The sequence below is a fragment of the Panthera onca genome, chromosome D3 (assembly GCF_046562875.1).
Source record: "Panthera onca isolate mPanOnc1 chromosome D3, mPanOnc1 haplotype 2, whole genome shotgun sequence".
Classification (NCBI taxonomy): Eukaryota; Metazoa; Chordata; class Mammalia; order Carnivora; family Felidae; genus Panthera; species Panthera onca.
Genome location: NC_138350.1, coordinates 33,989,574 through 34,012,357, shown reverse-complemented (window position 1 = coordinate 34,012,357; position 22,784 = coordinate 33,989,574). Strand labels below are relative to the sequence as shown.

General features: G+C 42.9%; 1 protein-coding gene across 1 annotated transcript in view; it reads left to right on the top strand.

Moving 5' to 3' along the window:
• The window catches only part of RAB31 (RAB31, member RAS oncogene family), a 129,335-nt gene that overhangs the window by 56,767 nt on the left and 49,784 nt on the right, over positions 1–22,784 (top strand). Inside the window, exon 3 of the mRNA XM_060613246.3 lies at positions 7,255–7,336. Coding sequence (XP_060469229.1) covers positions 7,255–7,336 — 82 coding nt within the window. The remainder of the gene's footprint in view (positions 1–7,254; positions 7,337–22,784) is intronic.

The following is a 22,784-nucleotide window of genomic DNA, read 5'->3' as shown; positions in this document are numbered from 1 at the left end:
ATGTTTATTTATTTTTGAGAGAGCAGGGGAGGGGCAGAGAGACAGGGAGACACAGAGTCTGAAGCAGGCTCTAGGCTCTGAGCTGTGAGCATAGAACCTGACGTGGGGCTCCGAACTCACGAACCGCAAGATCATGACCTGAGCTGAAGTCGGACAGTTAACCGACTGAGCCACCCAGGTGCCCTGTGATATACTTTTATTCTTCTTAATTTTCCAGTTTTGTGTGTTTAATAAAAGCCAAACCCCTGAGAGTGATTGACTCTGAGTGTGGTTTTGGAAGACGGAGGAGACTCTCACCTTTTACTTTTTAAATTTAAAAAAGTCATTTTTAATAACCAATCTGTATTCCTTTTGTAATGATTTTTCTAAATAAAAAGGCAATGCATGTTCTTACCATAAATTATGGTAAATGCATAAGTGTTCATCATGACTTTTACACATAGGTGTAAGCATCCTTGTGCCTCTAGTAGGCATATCATTTTGGTCATAGCATCTTGGTCAAAGCAAGTCATAACGCCAACCCAGATTCAAGGGACAAGAAATAAATTCCACCGCCTGGTGGGAGGGGCGGCATTCAGAGGGAGAGCGGTATGGATCATTGGTAGCCCTTGTGGAGATAACCAGTCAAACCCTGTTAACTCTGCTTTGTCTAATAAATATATTGTGGTGGTTTGGGGTTTTTAAAAAAGTATGTATTGTGTGGAAATTCTGTACTTAATGGTCATTTTTTTTCTGTAAACCTAATACTTCTCTAAAAAAATAGTCCATTAACTAAAAAATCATGCCTTCATTCCTCAAATTATAATGCTCATTATGAAAAATTCAGACCATCCATAAATATGGAAAACAGAAAGTGAAACTAGAGGATTTTACTAGCTCTCTGATCCCATTTTCTTCATTAACGTTATCATTAGAGTCCAAAGTGCATGTTAAACATACTTCCTGTATTTTCTGTGTATATGCAGGTATACAAATACATAATTTCTAAAACCAAAAATGCCAAGGCATTCTACCTGACACACCACAGCATACATTTTTTTATCCTCTAAGTCTGCCTTATTTTTCTTTCATGAACACAGGTTTCTTGAAAGACCATAAATGGAACACTTTGCATGCTGTCTGTGCATTTCCTTGACAAAGTCAAGATTAAAGCCTAATTTTTCAATTTATAAAAGTTTATGTGCATTCTAAGAAAACCCCCAGAATTTATAAAAATTGGAATCATAGTATACATATGGTTTTAATCCAGTTTTCTACTTAATATATTTTGAACATTTTCTTATAATACCAAATAATCTTCAGAAATATGTAAATACTATTTTCTCTGATTATAAAAGTATCATATACTCGTCCTAAAAAACAGAAAATGAAGAAAACTGTGAAGAAAATATAAAAACCACCCAGAGGGGCACCTGGGTGGCTCAGTCGATTAAGTGTCCAACTTCGGCTCAGATCATGATCTCACGGTTCGTGGTTTCAAGCCCCTCTGTCAGCACAGAGCCTGGAGCCTGTTTCGGATTCTGTGTCTCCCTCTCTCTCCGCTCGCACTCTGTCTCTCTCTCTCTCTCTCAAAAATAAATAAACATTAAAAAAATTTAAAAACCACCCATAATCAGCTGGTATATTTTCTTTCAGTCTTTTTGCTATGTGTATATAAAATCTTTTTTTTAATTCAACATTATATTGTGAATTCCATGTTATTAAATGGTCTTTAAAAACAAGGATTTCCCCTGCCTCGGTGTTAGGAATATAGAATTGACATACATCATTGTATAACAAAGCAAGGATTTATAATGGCTGTATTTTCCATTAAAGCCATTTAGGTTATTTATAATTTTGTTTTACCTTTTAGATAATGTATGATGTACGTCCTGGGGCATAAATACTTGCATGCACCTCTGATTATTTCATTAGGTTACATTCATAGCAGTGGAATAATTTAGTCAAAGAATAAGAACATATTGAAGGCTCCTGATGGATATTGCCAAATTGTTTTTCAGAAAGGTTGTCCTTATTTTTCTGTATACTTACCAGGTTTAGGTCTTACCTAAAAGATAGCTATCTCTATCTCTATCTCTAGAGATATCTATATCTATCTACATATAGATATCTCTATCTATCTATATAAATCTACAAGCACTTACCACTACATTTATGGAGAAATTTTAAGGTATGAGAAAATGCGTAAGCTTTAAGTTTAGAGGAAAATAATGGAATTCAGGATGATATCTTGAATTCCATTATTTTCCTCTAAACTTAAAGCTTACGCATTTTCTCATACCTTAAAATTTCTCCATAAATATAGTGGTAAGTGCTTGTAGCATTCAATTATGTGCTGATCTGCTTTCTTTCTACTTCATCCTTCACTTTTCCTCTGGAGTCAAGATTGAGATGGGCTCTTCCAAGTATTAATCTGTTGTCCTTACCTGATGCCGTTCAAGTCCCCAGTTTAAAAACCCACTCAAAATGTATCCTCTCCTCGGGGATTTTGAGAAAATGTTCCCAAACTCCAGCTCCAGACAAATAAAGTTAGCAAAGAACATACACATTTCTTGGAAGATGTTCTATACAGGCCGCGGTGCTTAGCCTGCAGCTGGTGGGTTTGGTGTGCTGAGAACCTGGCTTTTAGATGCGTTTTGTTTAGCTGCACAGTGCTTTAAAATTTTTAAGCCAATAACGAAGAATTGGGAGATTTTTACATAATAAACTTGCATTTCTGGCTTCTCTTAAAAAAATCTGTAGACTTGGCGTAGACATGCTCACGCGGCAGGAGCCAGCTGGACCCGAGCCGCAGGCGCTCCGTGTGAGTGGGCGGGCTCTCTCCTTTCCGTGTCGCTGCCGCTGTTTATCGTCACTATTATTTTTATCAGTATTACGTTTCCACCTGGCCCGCGTGGCTCATTTATAGGGTTGCTCCCTGGTCCCGTAGACGCTTCAGTTCATGCCCGGCCCAGGGCCTGATTTTTCACGGTAATGTCGCTGGCCCTAAGAATCAGAGCAACGCAGTGACTTATTTGGGCACGTACAGCCAGTGAATAGCGGACATAGGACTCAGACCCAGTGAGTCCACTTTCAAAGTCCACCCTTGTTCTTCCCGCTGTGGTCAAACTGCCACTGGGGAAAGGCTACAAAATGCCATTGTGTCAGCAATGGAAAGCACTCATTCTTATGGTCTCTTGTGACTCACAATGAAAAATCTTGGCTTTGCTATTCAAGCAGATTGTGTTGACATCTTGAACATATATGCGTGTGTGTGTGTGTGTGTGTGTGTGTGTGTGTGTGTGTGTATCTCCCTTTCTGTTTCGACTTTTACAAGGTAATTGTGTGAATTCTCTGCCAGATTTTGGTTCCCACAGATAACGAAGTCAGTTCAGCATTGCCAACGCTCCCCCCTCGACCACTCTGAAAGATAATCTATAGAGACGAAAAGATGCTTGGGGTTCATAAGATTGAATGCTAGCAAAGAAGCTGTTAAGAAAAACCCTGAATAACCCAAGGAGCAAGGATTGTGAGCTGTAATTTCAAATATTGGAAGACTGTTCTCGTGGCAGGAAATGAGGAACAGAGAGGGGTGTATACCTGTGCATTTGTGTGTATGTGTGTGTGTTAATGTATGTATATATGTGGTAGGCATTATGACTCTACTAAAGCTGTTCTGCACAGAGTTACTGAACATCAAGGGGGAATTTCACAGATGTCATTCCCACATTTGATCCTACAACAGCCTTCTAGATCATGCAAAGTAGATATTGGTTCTGTTTCTCAGATGAGGAAACTGAGGGGCTTTCTAAGTGCTCATTCCACCTCGCTGGCAGTGAGGACAGTCCTCTGCATTCTGTTCCTGACTGTGCTGATAGACTCTTGACCATGGACAAGGCAGTCTTTTGGGGCTCAGATTCCACCCCCCCTCTTATCTGTAGAATGAAAGGGTCAGCCTGGATATTTCATGTTTTTTCCATTTCTAAAAGTCTCTAAGATTTTATTAAAAAAATTTTTTTTTAGTAACATTTATCCATTTTACAGAGAGCTTGAACAGGAGGAGGGCAGAGAGAAAGGGAGACACAGAATCCAAAGCAGGCTCCAGGCTCTGAGCTATCAGCACAGAGCCCAACACAGGGCCCAAACCCACAAGTGCAAGATTGTGACCTGAGCCGAAGTTGGACACTCAACAGACTGAGCCCCCTGGGTGCTCCTCTGTTTCTAAGATTTTATTTTATTTTATTTTATTTATTAAAAAAATTTTTTTTAAATATTTATTTTTGAGAGAGACAGAGTGTGAGCGGGGGAGGGGCAGAGAGAAAGGGAGACAGAATCCAGGCTCCAGGCTCTGAGCTGTCAGCACAGAGCCTGACACGGGGCTTGAACCCACAAACGGTGAGATCATGACCTGAGCCCAAGTCAGACGCTTAACCGACTGAGCCGCACGCCACCCAGGTGCCCGTTTCTAAGATTTTAAAGGCATGAACTTAGTTTTCTAAGCCTGAAAACTTTTTAAGGGCAGGGTTGATGTATTATTTATCCTCGTGCCTAGAATATATTGAGGAATGAATGAAAATCTGGCTTACATCAGAGCTAAAACAAAACCAAGGGTGTTTATGGAAAGAATTTCTAAACAAAGTTAAAGGGTGAAGGTTAAACCAGAAAAAAATATTATTTAAAATATACTATTATAAGAAGTAAGCATAAAGTACTCAAAAAGTGAATGAGAAAAGGGTGAACATCCCAACTGAGAAGTGGGGAAAGGTCACGAACTAAATATTTATAAAAGAAAAATACAAATGAGCAATAAACACTAAAATGACGTTCAAACTTATAATAAGCATAATAAAAATGGGAACGATGTATCATTTTCTCCCAATCATGCCGGGAAAGACTTGAAAGATGAGGATTGGCTGGGGAGAAGGTCATCTTCTACATGGTTATGGGTGTGTAGGCTGGTCTCACCCACAGGGTGTCATGTCTGTTTCTGAGATTAAATCTAAGGAAAGAGTTGTATAAGGACACAAAGATGTAAGTAAAGGTATTTATTTAATCATTGTCATATCGTGGAAAATAGGTGACGAAAATTACCTTCAGTGGGGGTAGTGGATAAAGCCATAACATGGTGTAAAATATTTAGTCATTTTAGGGGTGCCTGGGTTGCTCAATTTGGTTGAGCCTTCGACTTGAACTCAGGTCATGATCTCACAGTTTGTGAGGTTGAGCCCCACAACCGGGCTCTCCGCTGTCATCTCAGAGCCTGCTTTGGATCCTCGGTCCCCTCCCTCTCTGCACCTCTCCTGTTCGCTGTCTCAAAAATAAATATTTAAGAAAAAAAAGAATATTTTGTCATTTTAGATAATGATGTTGATCCATATTCACAGAAATGGAAAGGGGTCCATGATACATAGAGTGGAGGGGAGATAAAATGTATACAGAGTTTGATCAATTATGGGGTAAGCTTTGTATAAAAATAATTTGGAAGGATGTGTACCCACTTACTAGCAGTGATTGTGGCTAGGTGCTGACATGGCAGTTGATTTCTGTTTCCTCCTTTGCTTTCATTTTTTGAGTTTCTTTTTTGTGATGTACATATACTGCTTTTATAATGGGAAAAGTAACAAAGGTATTTCCATTTTTTAAACATGTTTACTCCTATCAGTAGTCCTTGCATATTTTAAGCACTTTATAAGAGAAGACCTCATAGGACAGTCGTGGTTTTGGTAAGATTGGGTCACATCACTTAGAAGAATACTTAGAATTTCCATTTAGTGCGATCGTAGGTTGATAAATAGAACTGTTAACTTCTGGCGTGTGTGTGTGTGTGTATATTGTGGGGGTCGTGTGGGAATTGCAGGGACATATGCTTTTCTGCCTGGGACACGTGTAGTTTGCCTCGTAGTCCTGGGGAAAAGTAGGAGAAGCTGAGGAAACCTGACTGGCGGGGGGGCTGAGTGGTGCAGGGCTGAACTTCGTACTGGATACGGTGGTCGGCTGGGCCATGGGACGCAAGAGAAGACAGCCAAACACCTTAACCCTAAAAACTCTACTGTGTCTCTCCTGGGAATAAGAACATAATGAGGACACCGTTATCACACCTGGTGTGATAAATCAATTAATTTTGATTTAATGATAACATATGACAGATAGTCTAAGTATAAATGTTTCCAATTGTCCTAAAAATGTCTTTCAAAGCTATTTCCCTCCTAATTCCAGATCCAGCCAAGAGGCATTTGGTTGCTTTATCTCTTTGTGTTCCCTGACTCTAGATGGTAGAACAATCTCCCTGCCTTTTGTTCTGTTTGCTTTTCATGACTTATTGAAGCATTCAGGCCGGTTGTAGAATGCTTGTAGAATTCTTGTACAGTGTTCTGCATTCTGGATTTGCCTGATTTGTTTCTTCCTGATTAAATTGGGGTTAAATTTTAGCCAGAATGCTGCACAGGTGATGTGTTCATCACGTCAGGAGGTTATCACGTCTGGTTGCCCCACTGTTGGGGATACTCGTTAGTTTTTGATGAAGGGGGAACTTTATCTCACAGAAAAAAGGTCAAGGGCGTAAACTTTCCACGTATTGTATCTTTACATCTTTCATGAACATGAAAAAAGCTTATTAACGAGAAGTATACAAAAGAAAGTATCAAGTGTTTCATTTTCTGCTGAGAATTTCAAATCCTTCCTTTTTCTTTCTTTTAATGGAGAAAACATATATATTTGGTAAGCCACCAGCCTTTATCCCTGCATGTATAGAAGCAGGGTGGGAATGAGATATCGTATTTTATTAGTTGTAGCTAGTGTTGGATGCATAGCATAGGTGAATATATAAGGCGATTTTCTGTTTGCGCCATTGCAAGGCCCAAAGTGTGACTTGCCCAAATATTAGCTGCCCTTGTCACTCTTCATTGTTGTGATAATAAGTTTTTAAAATCTGAGGTTTTATTGTTTTTCCTGAGATTTGGGGCATATTACCTAAGAACAATTGGACATATTACCTTAGGGCAGTGTTTTTGGGAACACAGTGATTTGAATGCATTCTTTGCTTTTTTAAAGAAGTTTTCCTTCCCTAACCTAAACCTTCAGCTGGACTAACAGAAAATGTAGAATTTGGGGCCGGGGGTGGGTGATAAGACTCTAACAGCCCTTCTTTCCTCTTGGTGGCCCCAGGAGGGAGCTTACGGGGTCTTGCTGAGGCAAGATTAACTTGTCTGAACCAGGAGCCTTTGTGAAGATTGTAAGGGCACCTGGTAACGTGGAGATGTTGATTCTCTTTTTCAGGGCATCTTTTATGACCAAAACTGTGCCTTGTGGAAATGAGCTTCATAAGTTCCTCATCTGGGACACTGCTGGGCAGGAACGGGTAAGTGTACGTGGTTGTTGGCTTTCTAGGGAAAATACTGAGCCTGGTTCCTGAAGGTTTATTTGTATTTGGCAAGATTCTTGGTTGCAAGCGACCAGGAACCCAGCTTCTGTGATTTGATCAAAAAAGGAAATGTGCTTTTCCACGGTGAAAAAGATGTATGGGGGTGGCTCTCTTGAGGTAGGGCTGAGTTCAAGTCCTCCAAATGTATTGTCAGAGGCACCCAACTCCATTCATATTTCTTTGCTTGCTTACCTCTAGACTGGCTTCATTTTGAGGCAGACTCACCTCCTTCCCTTCCCCAAGGGTGGCCAGGATGGCTCCGTCGGTGACTCCACGCCGGTATTCTGCCACCTGAGCAGTCCCACAAAGGACAGTACCTCTTTTCCGCGAGTTGCGCCCCATGTTTCAGTGCCTGTGGGTTCTCACGGGCCGGGTTTGGGTCACGTGTTCCACTCTTGAACTTGACGCTGTGTAGCAGCATTCAAGGGATATTTGGCGCTCCTATTTGTAGAGCCAGGTAATACACTTACCCCTAGAGGTAGGGCTGCCATCAGCCCCACCTGAGCCACACTGGTTGGAAGTCTAGTAGGCTTAGTTACCCAAGGAAAATCTGGGTTCTTTTACTGTAAAACAGGCCAATGGACATCGGTTTACCAGAAACAGCCAATGACTTGTTTCTTATTCTTTTTTTAATATGAAATTTATTGTCAAATTGGTTTCCATACAACACCCAGTGCTCATCCCAACAGGTGCCCTCCTCAATGCCCATCACCCCCTTTCCCCTCCCCCCTACCCCCCATCAACCCTCAGTTTATTCTCAGTTTTTAAGAGTCTTATGGTTTGCCACCTTCCCTCTCTGTAACTTTTTCCCCCCCCTTCCCCTCCCCCATGGTCTTCTGTTAAGTTTCTCAGGATCCACGTAAGAGTGAAAACATATGGTATCTGTCTTTCTCTGTATGACTTATTTCACTTAGCATAACACTCTCCAGTTCCATCCATGTTGCTGCAAATGGCCAGATTTCTTTCTTTCTCATCGCCAAGTAGTATTCCATTGTATATATAAACCACAGTTTCTTTATCCATTCGTCAGTTGATGGACATTTAGGCTCTTTCCATAATTTGGCAATTGTTGAAAATGCTGCTATAAACATTGGGGGACAAGTGCCCCTATGCATCAGCACTCCTGTATCTCTTGGGTAAATTCCTAGCAGTGCTATTGCTCTCTTATTCTTAATTCCTTTTATGTGCTGAAAATATTTATGGGGAAGATTATTTAAAAAGCTTATGTTTTTAGATTTTAATGTTTATTTTTGACAGAGAGAGAGAGAATGAGCAGGGGCTGGGGGGCAGAGAGAGAGAGAGAGAGAGAGAGACACAGAATCTGAAGCAGGCTCCAGGCTCTGAGCTGTTCACACAGAGCCTGATTTGGGCTCATGAACCTTGAGATCAAGACCTGAGCCCAAGTCGGACACTTAACCCGCTGAGCCACCTAGGTGCCCCTTGTGTTTTTAGATTTTAAAAAGTGAGATAATACCAGCACAGACTGTCTATAATAGGATATTCATATAATAACTAGGGTGTATATTATCAAAGTCGAAAAGGGTGGTCAGGGTAAGTGACACACAGGGATTACCAATAGCCTGCCTTCACTGGGAGCTTTCAGGCTGCTCAAAACTTTCATCGGAGCTAATGATCACGTAGTAAAATAGTAAAATGGTCCAAGCTCACGTGGCACCTTCTCTATCTACCCTGTTTAGATAATATCACTCCCCGCTTTTCCCTCCCTGCTCCACTCCATTTTTCTCCGCAGCCCTTACCACCTGCTAATATGCTATTTAATTCACTTACTGATTCTGTTGATTGTCTCCCTCTCAAAGGAAGAGAATCGGGGTTCGGGATAATGCAGCATTTTCATTATCTGCTCCTAACAAATCAAGTGTGCGTTTCTATAATTTTCACTTCCTATAAATCCCCGTCCCAGCATTTGTCGATTAAGGCTACTCAGGTGTTCAAGATTTCTTTCTTCTTAATTAGGACGAATCTCGTGGCCTACAAATGCTAACCTCATTAGAACATCTTCTATTTTGCTGCTAAATTGAGAGCACCAACTTGCACACACGAAGCTGCTGCCATGAGCACCTCTTTAACTCTGTGGGTCAGCTGTGCATGCTGACTCCCGAAATGAGGTGACGAATCCGAGGAAGAAATGTCTGCTCAGGGATCTCTTCTTTACGTATCTACCTCTTTACATACTATGTATGCGTACTTGTAGTACCTAGATCTGCTAGGTTTTTGGTTGGGGGGGGGGGAGGGGTTTGCTTTTTGGTTGTTATTTAAACTGAAGCAGAGGCTTTCTTGCTCCCATTTGTACTTTTGGCCATGAAATAGTTGCTTTTAATGTGCGTAATAACTCAGTTTTACAAAAAGCTGGCTTCGTATTAGAAGTATTACTGTTTCTACGATTGGTGGGTCATTCCTAAGGGCTTGCTATGTTTCGTGCCCTGTTCCGAATGTTTTCCGTGTACTAATAACGCACTTAGCCCTCTCACGGCACTCTGACGTGGGGACTACTTTCATCCCTATTTATAGGTGAAGTCACTGAGGGGTGGAGAAGTTAAGTAACTCGTTCAAGATCACACAGCCAATTAGGCGTAAAGCCGAAATAGGAATCCGGCAATTTGGGTCCCGAGCTTTGCAGTTCTGTTCCGCTAGAAAAATCACCCAAAAGCCATGCGGCTGAAACTGAAGTTGGCCAAAATCCCACCACCCAGATATTTGCACCGTTTTTTTAATTTATTTTTTTTAGTTGAGGTATACTTGATGTACAATATTCTGTTCATTTCAGGTGTACATCGTAGCGATTTGATATTTGTATACATTATGAAATGATCCCTACAAGAAGTCTAATTTCCACTATTGACATTAGATGATCATTCTTCAGATGTCTCACTATATGTGTTGATAACTTCATATTAAAGGGGTCATGGTTCTTTATAACCTGTTGTTTTCACTTGATAATAACGGTATTCCTGAAGAGAGATTTCTGTATGATCTAAACAGAGTATTTGACATTTCCTTACCTATTCTTTTTTTTAAAAAATTTTTAATGTTTATTTATTTTTTGAGAGAGAGAGACACACACACAGAGTGTGAGCGGAGCAGGGGCAGAGAGAGAGAGGAGACACAGAATTCAAAGCAGGCTCCAGGCTCTGAGCTGTCAGCACAGAGCCTGACGTGGGGCTCGAACCCACAAGCTGTGAGATCATGACCTGAACCAAAGTCAGATGCTTAACTGACTGAGCCACCCAGGCGCCCCTCCTTACCTATTCTAATATAATATTCAAGTGTTTGACTGCTTTTGATGAAATCTGATACTCTAAAGTGACGACTGTAGTTTGTAGCTTGACTCACTGACCATCTCAAAGCAAAATAGCAATAGAAAATTTTTCATATGACCATATTTCTAATTATTCTAATTGCTTTTCCTAAAATTTGACTGTTAGAGGTTATAGGCATCTGTGACTATATTGCTGTCTGTAATTTTAAAAGCATAGTATTGTATAGATTATTATATTATACATGTTATATATTATATGTAGTATTATTGTGTTAGTGCTATATGTATTCGGAGTATTATCTATTATTATAACGGTTAGTATTATAGGTGCAAGGTTTGATTCCATAGTAGTGCTTCAGGGAAGAGGGACTGAGTTTTGGATGATAACTTCAGGTGGACGCTTTTTAGAATCTAGATTTGTGGAGAGCGGGTGAAAAATGTCTGTTCAGCCTTTGTGGTCATCGATCCCTCTAACCCTCAAAGGCCTGATTTAGTTATCCTCAGACTGTCCTTGTCTGGTGTCCCTCCGTGCAGTCTCGCATCTCTCCAGTGATGGCAATTTTTCAATCATTTTGGCAGCTTGTTGCTGGATTTAATCGTGCTTGTAATGACGTTACCTAATGTTGGAGCTAAAAATACATTCCCTGCTGCTGCTTGTGCCTCATGCTATTTGTTCTGTCTCATTAATTGTTGGAGTCCAGTGCACTTTATTATCCCTCCTTATCTGTGTAGAAATCTGCTGCTGTTCTACTAAGTCTGTGTAACTTTAAACAAACCAAATCTCTTTGGATTTATGGTTTCATAATATAAAGACATAGACTTCTGTGTCCTCAAAGGGGGATAATGCTCAGGGCGGTGCTTTGCATCAGTATTTGTTTACTTGTGGGACGATTCAACCAAGTTCTGCCTAGCATACACAATATTAACTCTGGACTATATTTTGGCACAAATTCATACTCTTGAAAAATTACTTTTCCGTCAGAGCACTGGAAATGTAAAAGGATCACTCTCCTCCTCCTTCTCTTCGTAGAAGGGAGTGTTCATTCCTGATAATGCTTTTCATTCAACCATATATGACGGCCATCTTAGGATTCTTTCAATGGCAAATGCTAATCCATAGACTGCCTCTGTAAGAAAGTGTTTGAAAATTTAATCATTTTCAATTAACCAGATGATTGCTGAGTCCAATTTGTTAGAAACGTAACGTTTGGAAGATTTGTGCTTCCAGTTTGTTGCAACCAAGAGGGGTGTCCAGGGGGCGAGAGTGCCACTGCCGTGCCCGTGTTGCAGTATCAGTGCGGGCTTTTGGGGGTTTTCACCTTTCTTCCTGGAATGAGTGGTTCTGGCTTCTGCTTTGTGCCAAGCTGTGACAAGGACTCAACAGTAGGTTAGCAGATGCCTCTGGAAGGATGTACACAGGAGCGGAAGTGGTCCCAGGGGAGAGAAAGGAATTTATCTGCCCAGCTTCGTCCTCCTGTCTCCCACTAGTCTGGGTTTGGGATTCTGTCCCAATGTGGCAGCACATCCGGATATCTTTCCCGTTGGGTTTCCTTTTGACTCCCTTCTTTGTTTTTCCACATAAACTGGAATATCCTCGTTGTTATTAAAAATGCCTCATCAGTAGGAAATGCAACCTTCATGTTCTAGTTGTTTGCTTCCAAGTCATTCTGTTTTTGCTTTAAAACACTATCACAATCCATAAGATAACTCCCTTAAAATGTTAGTGTCTTGGAATAATTTCAGGCTTCATTTTCTTGATCTGATCCATCAGAGCAATATTACTCTAAGAACCTAACATGAACAGATATTAACATCATCTTATTCTCTTGTTTCACTGGGGTTGGCTGTCTGTCCACCCTAGTGCCTCAGTCGTAATGGTTGCATTTATAAAATTTGGGTTTCAAATGCACCACGGTCAAATTCCACAAAGGTGAATTGGTAGTTCTTTTGTGAGAATGAAAACTCTCCCCTTACTCTACTTAACACATCTTAAGTTAAATACATTGACTTCTGAAATCAAGCTCATCGTTATATATTTTTTAAGATGAAATTGGAGAACACACATACAGACTAAAAAAGAGCCCCCCCCCCCATTTACCAGGAATTATGGAGCTTTGAACTTAACAGTAAAAATGACATGATGCAAAGATTTGTGTAGGAAATTATATAATTTATTACTACTGTCTTTTTTGGGTTATTTATTTATTTTAGGGAGATAGCGAACAAGGGAGAGGGGCAGAGTGAGAGCAGGAAAGAGAGAGAGAGAGAGAGAGAGAGAGAGAGAGAGAGAGAGAGAAACCTCCAGCAGGCTCCACGATCAGCATAGAGCCTGACGAGGGGCTCAATCCCACGATCCCTGGTATCATGACCTGAGTCTGAGGTGGCTCTGTTTCAAGGTGCGGGTCTGTGCGCTGGCAGGGGGGACTTTGCTTGCTGTTCATTCTGGGGTTAGAGAGACAACAGCTCCCTGAGGAAGCTCTTCTCAGGCAATACAGAAGCATGAGGGACAAAGGGCAGACGTGAGGCCTCTTCATGCTAGGGTTAGAATGGGCACATGTCACATGGCCTACATCCCATTGACCAAGGCAAGTCACATGGCAGAGCCCGAAGTCAAAAGATAGAAACATGGCCTTTAGAGGAAGTGCAAATACTACATTGGCATAAACAGGGCATGAATTCACGGAGAAGTGAAGAATTGGTGGTCATAATTTTGTCTTCCGTAGGCATCTGGTTCTCTTGCTCTGTGTACCTTGGAGGCTCAACTTCTCCCAGCCTGGAACTTCTTTTCAGACATCTGCCTCCATCTTTTCCCACTGAACTTTACTTTTACACACTCTATGGTATTTTACCCAAAATGAATTTCCTGTTAAGAAATCTGAAATTATAGAAATGTTTGCCCCCCTGTGGCTTTTAAAATACAGTTGATCCGGGGCGCCTGGGTGGCTCAGTCGGTTAAGCGTCCGACTTCAGCTCAGGTCACGATCTCGCGGTCCGTGAGTTTGAGCCCCGCATCGGGCTCTGGGCTGATGGCTCAGAGCCTGGAGCCTGCTTCCGATTCTGTGTCTCCCTCTCTCTCTGCCCCTCCCCCGTTCATGCTCTGTCTCTCTCTGTCTCAAAAATGAATAAAACGTTAAAAAAAAAAAAAAATTTAAAATACAGTTGATCCTTGAACAATGTGGGGGTTAGGGGGGTTGACCCCTCGCAGTTGAAAATCTATGTATAGCTTTGGACTCCCCTAAAACTTAACTACTAATAGCCTACTGTTGACCGGAAGCCTTACTGATAACATAAACAGTCAATGAACACGTATTTTGTATGTTACATGTAATGTACTGTATTCTTACAATAAAGTAAGCTAGAGAAAAGAAAATCTATTAGAAAATCATAGGAGAAGGGGCGCCTGGGTGGCCCAGTCGGTTAAGTGTCTCACTTTAGCTCAGATCATGATCTCACACTCCGTGAGTTTGAGCCCCACGTCCGGCTCTGTGCTGATAGCTCAGAGCCTGGAGCCTGCTTTGGATTCTGTGTCTCCCTCTCTCTCTGCCCCTCCCCTGCTCATGCTGTCTCTCTCTGTCTCAAAAATAAATAAAAACATTAAAAAAAATTAAAAAAAAGAAAATCGTAGGAGAAAATGCGTGCATAGTTCTGTACTGCAAAAACATCTGCATTTAAGCGGACTTGTGTAGTTCAGACCCGTGTTGTTCAAGGGTGAGCTGTACATTCATTACTTCCTGGTGCCTGAGATGGTCCCTCTCTGTGTTTCTGAAAACAGCCCAATGAAGATAGCTGTGGTGCGAAATTCTCTGTTTACCTGTTCCTCTGGAACTCTCTTCCTGTTCACTCCCTCACCTGTTCTAGACTTGCTCAGTGCTTCAGTCTCATAAGCTTCTTGTTTTCATTGCCCAGTTCACCTCGGAAGCCGTTGAGCCATGCTTTCATCTTTTTTTGGATAATCCATCCTAGAGTTCTAGTGGTTAGAAATAAAATCAGCTGATAAATGCTTTTGTCTATATTTGTTTCTGTGTGGATTATCAGCATGTAGAGTACTACCTCTAGTGTTTTTTTTTTTTTTTTTGAGAAAAAATTTTTAGTTTATTTTGTTTATTTTGGAGAGCAAGAGTGTGAGTAGGGGAGGGGCAGAGAGAGAGAGAGAGGGAGAGAAAGAATCTCAGGCAGGCTCTGTGCTGTTAGTGCAGAGCCTGACGAGAGGCTAGATCCCGTGTGAGATCAGGACCTGAGCCGAAATCAAGAGTTGGACACTTAACCGACTGAACCACCCAGGTTGCCCCTTACCTCTCTTTTTTAAATACAGTTTTATTGAGATGTAATTCACAGACCATAAATACACGCATTTAAAGTGTACAGTTCAGTGGGCTCTAGTATGTTAAGATTGTGCAAGTGTTGCCGCAATTAATTTTACAACATTTTCATCGTCCGCAAAAGAAACCCTTAATCTATTAACAGTCATTTCCCACTTCTTCCTGAGTCCCCCAGCCCTTGGCTGCTTTCTGCCTGTAGATTTGCCTACTCTGGACATTTCATATAAATGGAATCATACAGCCTGTTTTGTTTTGTTTTGTTTTTTTGTGACTGGCTTCTTTCACTTAGGACAATGTTATCGATGTCCATCGACCTTGTAACTTGAATCAGTGGTTCTTTCTTTTTCATGGCTGATTAATACTCCACTGTATGGATGCACTACATTTTGTATATCCCTCCATCAAGTGATGGACATTTAGGTTATTTTCACTTTTTGGCTATTATGAATAAGCCTGCTACAAGCATTCATGAATAAATTTTTGTGTAGATAGTTGTGTTTAGGAATCAAAACAAAATATCTTAGGAACATATCTAGGAGTGAAATTGATGGGTCATGTGGTAACCCTATATTTAGCATTTTGAGGGTCTACCAAACTATTCTCCAAAGTGGCTGCACCATTTTCTATTCCTACCAGCAATGTATGAGGTTCTCGTTTCTCCACATTCCCACCACTTGTCTTTGCCGAACTCAAGGCTACAAGGATTTACTCCCGTATGTTCTTCTAAGAGTTCTATAGTTTTAGCTCTTACCTTCAGCTCTATGATCCATCTGTTGTTACTTTTTGCATATCTTACAAGGAAGGGTTTTCCACCTCACTCTGTACGTTGATATCATACAAAATCAGCTGTCCCAACACGATTTGTTGAAAAGACCATTCTCGGGCCAGTTGGTTTTCTCAGCACCTTTGTTGATAATCAGTTGACCACAAATGTGAGGGTTTAATTCTGGATGCAATTCTATTTCTTTGATCTAGTTTTTACCCTTCTGCCAGTACCACATTTCCCTGATTGCTGTAGCTTTTTGGCAAGTTTTGAAATTAGGAAGTATGAGTCCTTCAACTTAGTCCTTCTTTTTCAAGATTATTTTGTCTATTCCACATCCCTTGCATTTCCATAGGAATTTTAGGAACCGGCTTGTACATTTTTGCAAAAACCCCAGCTGTATTTTGATAGGGATCGTGTTGAATCTGTAGATGAATTTGAGGGTTACCTACTCCTTAAACCTTTAAGTCCTGAGCGAAAAGCAAGTTACAAGCTGTTGTTCATTTCTAATTGTGGACTGGAAATGCAGCCTTGACCTCTGAATGGTACCTAAAGAAAAAATTCTGAATAAAATATTAAATCTTTGAAATGTTAAAATGCATAACAAGTTCACATAAAACTGTACATAAGGTTATATTTGTGAAGTTATCACTTGCAACTTGCCAAACTTATCATTATATTCGAAATGTATTTTACTTGACTAAATTATTTTTTTAAAAGAAGGAATCTGTCTTCAAAATATTATTATTTGCAGCTGGTTTAGCTTTTATCAGCGCTATTATCTAACCCAGGACCAGACATTATTACTTAATACATACTGACTCAAGATAAAGTGATATGCTGACACCCATTGATTCAAAGGCTTACAGTGACTCTCCTAGTGAGTGTACAAACGTTTTTTTCCCTCCAATTTTGAGATAGTTCAAGCAATCCGGGAAATAATATAATAAATATATTTACACCACCCCGATTTGTTTAATCTTCCCTTGTTCCTTCTGTCCGAAGTTTTCCCGGGAGCTTGGGTACCTGAAGAAGACAAAGTGACGCTGGTGCCCTCTAGGAGCTGACGGTTTAGCTGCTCTGTTGAGACATTATGCTTATTCACCTCCTTTGGCTTGACCTTTGCGGCACCTACCAAATTGGAAAGGTTGGGTGATTGGACGACGTGAGCAGAGACAGCTGAGACACAGCCAGGCAGGGCCGTGGCCGAAATGCTGGGTCTCAGTGGGTCCCTGAGACAGAAAAAGAGAATGAAGGCGGCAGATAGAGGAGGTCGGGTTCAGCCTTGACAAACACCCAAAGACGCTTTTTGCCATCTTTCATTCTTTCCTTGGTCCCGGACTCTGTGGTTAAGGAAATGGTTCACTTTTCACAGACTGTAGCTAAAGTCAGAGGAAATTTTGACCTTTGGAAGTCCTTGAAGAATGGGGCCTCTCAGAAGCTCAGAATGTGCTGCTCTTTGTTTCTCCTCTGCTTGCCCTGCAGCCACTGGAAATACAGGCCCAGCTCCAAGTGGCGCCGGCTAGGAGCCGACAGAACACAGAATCTGATTCGACAACACACAGAATCTGCTCCTCACCCACTGCCAGAGGGAAACTGCTTCACTCTGTTGCACCTTTTCCTGCACCCACTCACTAGAGAACGATTTTTGTAGGAATTCACCTGCAGTGGAAGAGGGTCAGTGCCCGGTTTTGCTTTCCTCTCCCCATCACAAGAGAACAGTGTTTTAATTAGTGCAAATTGAGATCCTGAGAAGGGAAATATTCCTTCTCTCCACCCTTTGCTCCCGTAACACTCCCCGGAAGGGAAAACCAGATGAAGATGATGTGGCAAGGAGAAACATCAGAAGCTTGCAAATATGGCATATGCTGTTAAAAATGAAGTCAACAGCTCCTGATAGGGCGGTGCCACCACATCTGCTTTGAGAAGAAGCCTCAGGAATCACCGTATTTAAAAGTGGTACAGTTGAAGAGGTCCAGCGGTATTTAAAAATTGGTGACAGAGGGGCGCCTGGGTGGCCCAGTCAGTTGAGCATCCCTCTCTTGGTTTCTGCTCAGGTCATGATCTCACGGTTTGTGGGTTCAAGCCCCACAGGGCGGGGGCTCTTCATTGTCAGTGTGGATCCTGCTTGGGATTCTCTCTCTCCTTCTCTCTGCGCCCCCCCCCCCCCACTCGCTCTCTTGGTCTTTCTCAAAATAAATAAACTTTAGAAAATAAATAAAAGTTGGTGACAGAAACTGCCCAAGGAAAGTGTGACTGTGGCATTCGAAGAGGGGCATCGGACGGCAGAGGTGTGGGCAGCCAGAGAGCCGCCTTTAACGGCATATCTGGTTCCCATTTGGGGGTGTTGGTGTCATTTAGGAAATTAGGAGTTTCGGTGCAGAATGCCACTGGCAGGAGGGAAAGAGGAAGGACATGTCCATATATTAAAATAAATGTTGTAAGCCCAGAGGGAAACTCTCCAAGCACTTCTGCCCTCAGCCAGTGCGCTGGGAAAGCCGGAAGTGAGGGACCGGAAGCGGGAAGTGAACAGACAGGAAGCGTGGAGAGTAGAGGCTCAAGCCTACGTTGATCTTAAAAAGCAAGGCTGGGCCGCCCCTGCCTGCAAGTAGCCCCTGCCCCTTGCCCCTTCTACACCCTCTCTGTCACAAGAGACCCCACTGTTGTTCTTTGTTCCCCGGTGGGTGTCTCCCCCTCCTCTCTGGGCCTCCAGGGCCGCCTGCCCTGCCCCCTCCGTGGGGACAGGGTCTGGGAGGGACCGTGACGCCGCTAAATGAAGATGCTTCACAAATCGGGCAACGACATTTTACTGGAGTGTGTTTTAGTCTGGGACGCCCTAAGCAGCTTCTAATTATGAAGCATTGTCTCTGCCTCCTGGGTTGAGGCCAGTTTCCATTCTCCGACGCTCAGAGGGCCAGGACTGCAGGCAGCGCGCCGGAGACAGGCGTCCCGGGGCTGGGGTTGCGCTTATTAAGAATCTAAGAAGCACTGTATCTGGTTGTGTTTTTCTCCTCTTTCCTCCCCCCCACCCTCACCCCCCCCCCCCCAGTCCCTCCTCACCCTGGCCTTCCCGCCCCTCCCCGTCCCTATTCACTTCTTTATGCACCTAATTTCCCAAGTCTGGCCAAGATACAAACCAAAGGGTGTATGAAGCCAGTGAATGCCATTCTTGACAAGGAAATGAGGCACATGGACTTCATTTAATAACAAAAGAGGGTGCTCCTGAAGGCCAGAAGGACGTGTGGAAGCAGGAATAGCTGGAGTGTGCTTAGAACACAGAGCTCCCTGTTTGGAGACATTGAAATCCAGGCAGCCCCTTTGAAGGCGGGTCTGACTCCACCCTTGTCCTTCCCCTTCTCTGTTTGTTTCCTATGGCTGCTGTAACAGATTACCACGCATTTGGTAGCTCGAAACCGCACAAGTTTACTTGCTCACGGTTCAGAAAGTCACAAGTCTGAGAAGGGTGTCACCGGGCTAATAACCAAGGCATAGTCAGGGCTGTGTTCCTTTCTGGAGGCTTTGGGGAAGAATCCGTTCCTGGCCTTTTTCAGAGGCTGCCCGCATTCCTTGGTTTGTGGCCCCTCCCTCCATCTTCAAGGCCGGCAGCAGAAGCTCTTCCATGCTCTGACTCTCTTGCCTCCCTCTGCCAATTGTAAGGATGCTGAGGATGACACTGGACACTGTATAATGGAGGATAATCTTTCCATCTCAAGGTCAGCTGGTCAGCAACCTTAATTCCGCTAGCAGTCTTAACCCCCCCTGGCCATGTGCCATAACATATTTCCTGGTCCCAGGGATTAGGATGTGGACATCTTTGGGGGCTGTAATTCCACCCGCCAACTCCTGTTTCCCCATCGCTTAGTACCTGTCATGTACCACGTGTTCAGTAGATACTTGTTGAATGAGTGAAAACGTGTGTACGCCCGTATCTGCATTACGTCAACTGAAGCAGCATTTCATTGCAGAGAAGCAACTGAGAAATGGAAAGACGCATGGAATTTGGAGTCAGAAGACTGTGTTCAAGGTCTAGTCACACCATTGAAGAGCTGTGTGTCCGTGGGCAGTTGATGTAACCATTCTGAGCCTATTTTCTCATCTGTAAAATGGGAACAGTCTTACCCAGTGAACTTGCCTTCACAGGGTTAGGGACTCATCACATGTGTTCCATCGTTAACATATTTGTTGAGTCCCTGCTATGGCCCAGATAGGGGGTCGGGGAAGGGTCGCACAGGAGGTGACCCTTGAAAAAGGTGTGAATGAAGTGAGGGAGTGAGGATATCTAGTGGAGGGTGGTCCAGGCTGGGGAAGGCATGTGAGATAAGCTTGAGGGCTCCACGTGGCTGCATGTTCAGGGAGCAGGGAGGAGGCCAGGGGCTGGAGAGAGAGGGCGGGGGAGACGAGCCTAGTGCCCTAGTGACACCATAGGACACAGTTTGGATTTTATGCTTAGTAAATTGGAAGGGTTTTGAAAAGTGACACAGCTTGAAGAAAAACGTCAGTTCCTTTACAGTTAAAATAATATGATGTCAGGTATTTGCTTCAGAAGGTTTTAGCAGCGGGGTGGGAAGAGCGGTGGAAACATGCCCGTGGCCATGTATTCGGGGTGATCTTGAGGCTAGGGGATGAGAATCTGGAAGCACATTTTACCATGCTCTCTTCTGGTGCGTATGTTTGAAAATTTCCACAATTAAAAAGTTAAAAATAGATTCGATGGTATGTGTAAATAACACAACTCAGAAGTTAAAAAAAGGATCCCTCTGGGTGCTGTGTGGCCAGCATGGAGGCCACTGCAGTATTTAAATGCCGTAATGGAAACTTCCAGATAGTCCAGGAACGATGCACTCAGGCTGCACTCAGTGAACACAGCACAGTCCTGGGTGCCTGGTGCTTTGGGGATGAATGAAACCACACGCCTGCAAGTGTGTGATTCTGATCCCTTTCTAGCAAGGTGCTGTCATAGACTCGGGAAGCTCCTCAAGGGTGCCCAGCAAGGCAGGCTTTCCTGCGGGCACCGTGGTGGCAGGGCTTCAGGACAGGTGCCGCTGCCGGGGGGCACTGGGTTAGGCCCGCTGTGGGGCCCACAGAGCAAAGTGTCTTCTGCTCTGGGTGTAATCCCAGGTGATGTTGGCTTGCTGTCCCATTCTGCAGGGAGGCCTCTCGAAGATGGGATGTTTTCTGTGAACAGGAGGCTACACACAGGTGGGAGAGACCAAAGCAACCTGAGCAGAGTAGAGAGAGGGAGAGCCATGACCAACCTTTGTGGCATTTCCTTCAAATGAATGGTGACTGTGTGTGATGAGAAACACAGATAACTTAGGGACAGGGTGGGGCAGAGTTCTGGACTTTGAGGAAATTCCATTGGCTTGCTAACAGACAGGAATTAGAGCTGAGGTTCTCTGCAGTTGGGTATTACATGGGTGGGGAAAAATGTATTTCTGCATCATTTCAAGACCTTGACTTCTGTCTCCTACATTATTCTAAGGATCAGAATACTCTAGTTCATTGCCTTGTCTTTTACAAAACACGAATCCATGCCCTCCCCACCAACACCGTTTTTTTTTTTTGTGGAAAGAGGTTTGGATTTGGGTTGTATCATTTTCTACTAGAGAAGGTTTGCACTGTACCTTGTCAAAAAGGAGCCACATGGAGGTCAGGTTACCTCTAAAATCCAGCTTCCTTCTGATACTTTGGCTTCAATACTTTGATCCCCTAATGCTGAGGACACTTTGACTTTAATTGGCAAAATGAAAGAAAGAAGAAGGAAGGGGAGGGAAAAAAAATCCCTTCTCATTGTAAAAGTAATGTAACCTATTAAAATTAAAAAAAATCTGCACGCATCAAAACAAGTGGCGGGCTGCCTATAATGGCAGTATTCAGAAATCATATCGTTAATAGTCTGCTGTGTAATTTCCCAGCCCTTTTTCTTTTCAACTTTACCTACTAATGGGTTTTAGGACATCTGAGTGGGCATATTAAATAGGCCTCTGCTTTTCTGTGGAGAGAGAGGGTCTGTGTAAAAATCAGAAACATTCTTCTGAATGGCACATAAAGAACATTCAGTGATGGTTTTTCCATTCAGCTTTTGCCAGCTGGGAATGTTGGGAATGTCAAGAATTTTCCTCTACCACTTCCCTCTTTGTTTGAATCCTAATGAACCACGGGATATGTTTTGGCTTCTGCCCTCGACTGTCCGTGGCCTCAGGGTTCTGTGGGATGCTGAGAATTTCTGATCCTGTGCCGGCACCAGAGGCAGAACAGCATTGACTCCCGGGCTGCATTGAAGCGACTCACCAAGGACACTGTTCTCTGAACATCGTAACACATAACCAATCCCTACAAGTTCCTGGACCTGATGCCAGAGCGCTCTGGCTTCGATAATTCTCATCTGGGGAGGCAGAGCCCTGCTGGAACTTGTCCTTGTTTGGAAACTTGATGTATTTTCCACTACTGCTCATTCTTGACATGCACGATTTTTTGCGGCTGTGGAATTTATGATGCCACAAACCTGCATTTAAGGAATTTTGCCTGAAGCAGACTGGGTGGTCTGGAGGATTTGGATATTTCCTGGAATAATAATTTCCACTGTGTGCTGAGTAGTGTGTGAATGTACAGGGTGGTGTGGGATGGGAAGAAAGGACATTTGTGTTATAGGTAAAACACTCGGAAGAATCAAGAGCAGGGCAAAGGGAAGAGGTTTCATCCAGACTCTGTCCTGCCTTGGCCATGAGTGTCATCACAGAGCTGGAAAAACCTTAGTTATCACCACCACCACCCCAACCCCCACAGCTACCCACAGTTTACAGAATAAAGAAACCAGAACAGAGTCAGGCAGCCAGGCATGGATGTCTCGATTCCCTTTGAGTCTAGATCTTTTCGTACTTTGCCCTTAAGGTGGGTTCTGAGCATACCTGGGCTCAAGATGTTAAAAAATGCTACTTGGAAAAAGGGAAAGAAAATTGAGAATTCTGAGTTAAAACCAAAACAAATAGGTTTCTTGACTATACTAATTTTCAGAGCTTCTCACGC